General features: G+C 40.5%; 1 protein-coding gene across 1 annotated transcript in view; it reads right to left on the bottom strand.

Annotated features, from left to right (window-relative positions):
* Window positions 1–6: 6 nt before the first annotated feature.
* LOC109475543 (ethanolamine kinase 1-like) overlaps window positions 7–8,053 on the bottom strand; it is an 11,374-nt gene continuing 3,327 nt past the window's right edge. The window contains exons 2-9 of the mRNA XM_019776194.1: window positions 4,230–4,367; window positions 3,905–4,026; window positions 2,517–2,657; window positions 2,015–2,157; window positions 1,779–1,862; window positions 778–932; window positions 332–405; window positions 7–162 (exon numbers count right to left, since the gene is read on the bottom strand). Coding sequence (XP_019631753.1) covers window positions 90–162; window positions 332–405; window positions 778–932; window positions 1,779–1,862; window positions 2,015–2,157; window positions 2,517–2,657; window positions 3,905–4,026; window positions 4,230–4,367 — 930 coding nt within the window. The 3' untranslated portion in view covers window positions 7–89. The remainder of the gene's footprint in view (window positions 163–331; window positions 406–777; window positions 933–1,778; window positions 1,863–2,014; window positions 2,158–2,516; window positions 2,658–3,904; window positions 4,027–4,229; window positions 4,368–8,053) is intronic.

Here is an 8,053-nt window from a genome sequence, read left to right as displayed (position 1 = left end):
CGTGAAAAAATAAAGAATTACAGCAATATGTACAACATGGTGGGAGGACATTCTGGTCAAGATAATCTTCACTCGAGACATAACGATCTTCACTCAGGAAGTTGTAATGCCAAGAACTCGTCCTTCCTCTTGAGATACTCATTAAACCGTAGGATGCCATAGCTGTGGGGTAAAACAAGATAGGAGTTGAAAATCTATTCAACATGAACTTAATCCAGAAATCAACAAGAGGGCAATAAAGATGTAAGAATTCTGAACTTATTTACTAGTACTTCAAACTGTGGTAAAAGTAATAACTAGATGACTCAAAGGATCAAACAAGTCTCCTTACTCCAGGAAGTCGAAGTCAATGGCGGAGAACCTGGCTTGGATGAGTGCCCACAGTCCCCAGAAGAAATGAGCAGCCTGCCAGAACAAAAACTCTTCTGTAAATTTTTTTCTGTTTGAGCCTTTATTTTCATAATCATAAAATACTCAAATCAGCCTGCTGGCCATTTATTGAGGTCATAAGGGAAGAGATCAAGGCACAAAAAAAACCATAACAAAATTCAAGTTACAAAAAATCCTGTGTATTATTTTTGGACATAGTATACATAGACTCCTTGCTTAAGTCCATTACACATGGCCCACCATGGCCTTTTCCAAGGTGTTCTGTTGTCTGAGTCTTTATAAGACTCTTTATAGTCTTTATAAGTCATATTCTTCTTAGATGCGTTCAGATTGGGAGTCATAGAAAGGTGTTGAATGTATGACAGGGGCTTAATATAATTTACTCACCAAGGCAAACTTGTTGACCTGGACATACAATATCTCCACCTCCCTGTCCGTGACTGGCTCTGGCCGGTCTGCGTGGAAGTATTGCAGGTAACTCCTGAGCCAGGTGAGCTGGAACTCCCTGTCTGGGTACAGGCTGTAGTCAACCTCATCTACACCTGCAGGGGAGAAAATCTTCATTTAGTTTATTTAGGACCAAGTTCTAACTAAAGTTCAGGACAAAAAAAACACACAAAATAGTCTCATTCATTCATTCTCTAAGTGGCTTATTTTCAATGTGAATGAGACTATTTTGTAGCCTCCTTCGCAGTCTTGTTGGGCATCGGCGTTATTTTTTCTCTGAGCGACGCTAGTAATATGCCGCCGCGAGGGACGATTTGCTGCCGAGGGACTTTTGCCACGGAGAGAAGGTTTCCGCGCTCCAACAAGACTGCTTCCAATCGGCGAGTTAAAAGGACCTCGGATTAAGCCAGCCTTTCATAGAGGCTATTAACATGTTCGTGCAGGTCCAATTCACATGTTCGCGCAGGTCCAATTCACATGTCCGCGCAAGGGTAATTCATAGATACGCATGACACGCGCTCGCCTTTGTCAACGGTTGGTTAACCGCTGGAAAGTTACAAGTTTTGGCTCGTCGATCAACGGGGCGTGAACACCACCCTGCACTGGTGGCGTTTATTGCGGGAAGTTCACACATCCATGCCAATCGCTCCTAAGTGTTTTTTGATAGCCCTTTTAACTCGCCGATTGGAAGCAGTCTTGTTGGAGCGCGGAAACCTTCTCTCCGTGGCAAAAGGCCCTCGGCAGCAAATCGTCCCTCGCGGCGGCATATTACTAGCGTCGCTCAGAGAAAAAATAACGCCGACGCCCAACAAGACTGCGAAGGAGGCTACTATTTTGTGTGTTTTTTAAACGGATTGGTCACATCTGTTGAAGGATGTCGTATGATTTTGATGTCATAGTATTTTCAAGCAGGTTGTAATAGAACATGCAAATAGTCAAACCTGCAAATTCATCGAAGTGGTTGGCAATGTCGTAGGCCTGGAAGTTGTAGCTGGCATACTCGTAGTCTATGAAGGTCACCTTGTCTGTGAAAAAAAAACACATTTAAAAAAATTCCTCCTCCCAACTGTGTGTTCCTTTGAAATTGTCAGTAACATCAGAAATTCCATCTACATGTACACATTAAGTCACATTTTTAAAAGCCACATTAGGTAAAGAGACTAAAGCTCTTCCAGACCTTCAGCCTCTGTGTAGACAATGTTTTTACAGAGCAGGTCATTATGACAGAAGACGACAGGTGAGTTGAGTGGCAGCAGCGCCCCCTTGAGACTCTCCATCTCCTGCTGCAGCTGGGAAGTGCTGGGGATCTCCTGCTGGTACCTACAGGATTGGGTGGGAGAGATACCTGTTAATATGGAAATTCATTTTTGCAATTGACTTTTCCACTCAACATCATGACATGATCATGCGAATATATGTTTACAATGTATCACAATGTACTACACTACAGAGTTCTTTCACCTGCAAACACAGCAAAAACCTCCTTACTGAGAAATTAAGTCCCACAGAAATAATTGAATTTACTGTAATGGGGCTAGAACACATCTGACAAATCTATGTCTAGTCTGAAAATATTACTAACTGGATTGTGTTATTATTTGACATTTTGTTGATCGCAGTCCTCAGGTATCCCTTTCTGGAGGGTTTTAAGAGGGTTGAAACACAATCCAGCCCCTCACCTTTGGTTTTTCTCAGCATCAGGGAAACTCTCTGGAATGAGGGTGAAGTATTTGGACATTTTAATGAAGAGGCTAGGCTCGGGGATCTTCCCATTGGCTGGCTGGATGTGGTGCATTCTGGCCATCTCTCTTCCGTTCAACCTGAGGAACATGGGTTGGAATCTTAAGATTTTCCACCAGGATTTTCTCCAACTCAGTAATTTTTTTCTGTCCTCTCAGCAAACCCATGCTCTCCTTCTTGCATAATTTGACCTACGTACTTCTGATATTTTTTGCATCTGACACACCCCTAAGATGAGAGAACAGCCATAATTTCAAGATTTTGTAAATACAAAAATGTTTAGAATCAACATGATAGCAACTAAAACCCAAAGTCAGTAAGTGATCAATTAATTTTCCTGCACCTAAAATAAATTTTAAAAAAAAGCTTTCGTTAAAATGTGTTACAGATTTAACAGCATCCAGTTTATCTCTTTACTTCAGCCCACTCCCCTGACAGACACCAGGCCCTGAATGTTGACAAATCACCCCTGGAAGCCCCCAGGGAAGGGAATTGCCCTGAGTGATGATAACAGAATACCAAGTGAGCACTTGGGCAGACTGCCAGCATTTATGGGACTAATAAGGGGGGAGGGGAAAAGTAGGTAATAAAACTGACATGCTGGCAGCTAGCAGATTAGTCAAGCCAATGAGATTAGTAATGACACCAAGGTGTTTGTATATGGTGGGGCCAGGGGTAGTCATGCAACTGTAGTTCATGTTCATGTACAGCCTATAAAGGCTGAGCTGTCTGCTTGAATATCATTGATTTGTTGGGGGATACAATGATGAAGTGGACATGGTCAACAGATAAATAGCATTCTGACATGGCTCAAGTACCCAGCCTGACCTCTACAACACAAGGGCGAAATATGTTGAATACATGTATTTGGAAAATTTGCAGAGAAGAGCACAGCCTTTCCTGATTGAACACAGGTTGTAGCAGAAGAGAGAACAAGAAATTAGATGAATATCTATGTACATTTCATATTATTCATGAATGCCATATGACACAGAGAAGCTCCTCACTATAATACTGGTACTAATATGTTATTATGCATGCACAGCTGCCATGTTTTTCCAAATCTGTTCAGGAGCAATACTACACCGATCCTGACTGCCCATCACAATTAGCAGTTGATCCAATGATAGCATGACAATTAGCAGTTAGACCAATCATGAATGAGAAAGTGACCTGCCTGTCTGTGAAATATTTGCATTTCTTATGTTCTTATTTTTGCATTTATATGTTTGGCTGCTCAAGGTGATTGGGGCTATGGGACTGGTCTATTTACAAACTAGTGGAGATACCGGGTATGGATGGTTACATCAGAATCGTCTTACCATACCTGGAGACTTTAGGGTCCCTGATGAGCTGTGTGTCCAGCACAACCCCATGTACGTAGCCATAGCAAAGGCCATTCGTGAACACACCATACAGCTCTGGAGCACAGCCATTGGCATGGAGAATCTGTGAACACAGAGTCTTCAACAGTCCAAAACTGATATTGAGACTGAGAGGATTGAATACAAATCATATGCTCTGTGATGAAACATTCATTTCAAATCATATACCAGTAATGTTAACCCAAAATACAGCCACTGGCTGTTGTTTCCTACACCAAATCTCTCCTGTTGTTTATCTGTTATAAAAAAATAGGGAAGGGACCTGACCTGCATGTTCTCTATCTCTGCCACCCTGTCCACCAGTAGTTCTGTCTTGTTGCCGTACACCCTGACCAGCACCATGTCTCTCTTATTCCCCTCCAGGTAACATCCCACCAGTTTGTTGGTGATGCCATCAGTGAACACCTGAACAATAAGAAATCAGAGATTTCAGACTTCCAGGGAGTATGCAATCCTCAGCTTTCCCCATATCTACCTCTGGCTACCAGCTAAACCTTTGATCTCCTGTCCTTTTGCCTATCAATCTTCCCCACCCATATGCTGTTAACCTACCAGATATACACACAGCTGACCCACCAAGAACAATACTTAGCATGAAAGTTAAAGCTTAGCCTTTATTTCATAAGAACAATACTTCTGTACCTAGAAGCTACAAGGCAACATCAATTACATCCAAAGACCGTGGTCCAAATACCATAGAACATTAAACATAAAACATATTTACTTTTACTTCAACACTAAGTATTAAAGAGGGCCTGTATGCCCTTTTTCGTTAACAGTTATGGGCTATTTTAATTCACCGTTAATCGTTGCCGGCCCGCTCTAATTCAACGTTAAGCGTTATCGGTATATTCATCGTGAAGCGTTATTGGTCGCTTTAATTCAACGTAAAACGTTATTTGTCATCCTAAATTCAGCGTTAATCGTTAAAAAATAATTCTTCGTTACGCCTAATTTTGCCTTTCAAAGTGCTAGAAAATGCGTCATTGAAGGTTTGAAAATCCAAAATTTCCCGGGGGAGAATGCCCCTGGACCCCCCTACATTGCTCGCGCGCAACACCATAATTTGCCTCTCAAAATGCGGGAAATTGCGTTTTTGAAGGCTAAAAAATCCTAAATTTCCAGGGGGAGCATCCTCCGGACCCCCTCAGATTGCCAGCGCCTACGGCGCTCCTCTCTCAAAATCCATCGGTAAGACTGGGCGAACGGGCAAAAGTCAAGCTGGGTAGAGCCCTGGCCGACTCGGACGCACTCCGGGACCAGGGCAGGTGGGAAACACAGGGAACACATACCTTTAATGCGTGCTTCATTACAATTTACATGTAAGGTATACGTAATTTTGTCAGTGATCACCTTTTCTCACAAAGCGAGATACCAAATCCAGTGCAGCTCGAAAAAAAAGCCTGTAAATTTACCATTAAGTGTTGCCGGCCGTCCTGAATTTACCGTTAAGCGTTATCGGCCCTGCTGAATTTAACGTTAACCGTTGCCAGGACCCCCACATGCAGACCCTCATTAAACCTTTACTGTGGATTTACCACATGTCAGCTGCAAGGTGTTTCTCCTAGATTGTTACCTTCGCCAAGAAGGTTATGTTTTCAGAGGCGTTCGTGTATGTGTGTGTTTGTGTGTGTGTGTGTCTGTAAACACGATAACTTGAGAAGGCCTTGATGGATTGTCTTGATACTTGGTAGGTGGGTAGGTCTTGATGAGACCTCAAAATGATTTGATTTTGGACCCCCTAGCGGCTTGTTATAGTACTGCACCTGAACTTCCGGTTTTGATATCTCATGATCTAGACATGCTATGGTGATGAAATTTGGATGGTAGGTAGCTCTTGGGCTAGGGAAGAAGTGACCTGAGTTTGGGCCCCCTAGCGGCTTGCTCTGGAACTGCAGGGATATATTCTTGAAAATATTCAAAAGGGGATAACTCAAGAACCGGTTGATGGATCGTCATGATTTTTGGTATGTAGGTAGCTTACGTGATGCTTAATATAATGATGTGACAATTATGCAAATATGGATGTAATTTGCATAATTTATGGGGAAATTCTATAAATCAGCTGCATTCCATGATAGGACAATTGAAGCTTGTGACATTGGTAACTGACAACGAGAGAAACACAGGCAGATATTGATTATGTTAATAATGACTTAATTTGCATAATTAATGAGAAAATTTTATAATTATGTAATGATAACTGCCTGGAATTTCATACTCGTGGTATTTGAAAGTTAAGATGAGGTGAACATCATTAAACATAATTTATTCAAATCAGGACCTCATTTGCATAATTTATTAGGAAAAACTAGAATACATTGTTTGTTAATATAAGACTGTCTTTTGGTTTAGATTATGATAAAATGATATAATTCATGAAAATTAGGTTCCTATTTGTTAAATCAGGGGGGAATAATCTAATGTATAATTTGTCAGTCATAAAGATTAACATCATTTGGCGAAGGTATGAGATCGGGGAACTCTAGTTTCAATCATGTGCTCAAAGTACTCTCCAAGCAGAGGTTTGGGTTTGTGGTTATTTTTGGCTTTTGCACTGGAATTTTTTTTCACCCATTGAAAAAAAAAATTCCAGTGCAAAAGAGAAACCCCGATAAAAAAAGCCTAAAAACATGCCTAAAATAACCCCAAACCTCTGCTTGGAGAGTAGATTAAAGTCAGATGACAGAACCCCAGGCAATGGAATTTTCCATCATGCTACCCTCCCTTTCCTTCTCACTTCCTGAACATGGCTCTGACATAAGTGGCATTGTACCAGTTCATGGCTTTATACAATGACCTTAAATCTAATGTTACATGTACATGATATATCATTGACATTGTAATACACATTATACATTGAATCTGTACTGTGTTGAATGATTGCACATTGTCGTAACTGAATTACTGTAATGCTCATCAAAAACAGATTATTGTGAAATGATATTGTCTTATATCATCAATTTATACAGTAAAAGGAAAATATGAAGACCAGGGAAGATTAAAAGTCTTGTTTGATGTACAAGGCCCATTATTATACTTCTGTTACAGTAAAGGCTGTTTAGTGTTTCGAAATTACAGAATTTCTTCCCATGCACACCAGAAAAATCAATATGTACATGTACAATTGAGGAGTCCTCCCATATCCTGCAGCTGAGCTAGTGCAAACATGTACTGCAAATTTGTTTACAGTTTAGTACTAGTAGTTGATTCATTCCTAAAGGTATAATATCTTATAATAGTCGTCCCTCTGTAAGACATCTGATCTGGAGCCGTGTAGTTCACATTTGAACTACTGTATTCAGACTATCATGACCGGTTTTGCCTGTACAGAGGCTTAATGACATGGGTTAACAAAGTTCTGTTACATATGCATATCCCTGGTAACATGATACTATACAATTACAGGTCATAATAGCATTACTTCATCATCTATTGTTCTAGAACTATTACAAATCTCATCTTTTGGGGTTAGCTTGAGAAATAAATCGACTCTACTTTATACTACATGTAACGTTAAGTACTGCAATTTTGATGTTTCTGCAGGAGGGAAAATGAGATTTTTTAATTCACGGATCGTTGACTGTAGTAATGCACTGGACACTGAAATACTTGTATTTGCAGTGTTATAAAAACTGAAAAAAATAAAGTAACGTTATGTACACTTTTGCAAAGGTATCTGGCATAAGAGGCAATGTAAGTTGTACTGGTAGTGTTCTTTCTATGGGTCAGAGCCTTGGGCTGGCTTAACGGTATTGATTTGCGGTTATTTGGTTAACGATTTTGTTTTGATGCTTGGTTGTTGTGTAACTTCATGTATTGTTTAATGTGTTGGTTTCATTGTTTTCATGTGTAACTTGTTGTCACGTACAGGGCATTCCTGAAAAGCAGTGTTTTTAAATAGCACTGAGGTCTCTACACTGTTTAAATAAAACAGAAATAAATAAATAAATAGGGTGTTCTCACTCCTTCAGTCTTTTCGTCACTATTGTCATTGGGTGTGAGCTTATCAAATCCTAACAACATATCAGCTGCTAGCCTGGTTACCAAACCTATTATAGCTCCCGAGTCCTACATCCTCTCCGCAAATG

The sequence above is a fragment of the Branchiostoma belcheri genome, unplaced genomic scaffold (assembly GCF_001625305.1).
Source record: "Branchiostoma belcheri isolate BF01 breed outbred unplaced genomic scaffold, Haploidv18h27 scaffold34, whole genome shotgun sequence".
Taxonomy (NCBI): domain Eukaryota; kingdom Metazoa; phylum Chordata; class Leptocardii; order Amphioxiformes; family Branchiostomatidae; genus Branchiostoma; species Branchiostoma belcheri.
This window is presented reverse-complemented; position numbering and strand designations above follow the sequence as displayed.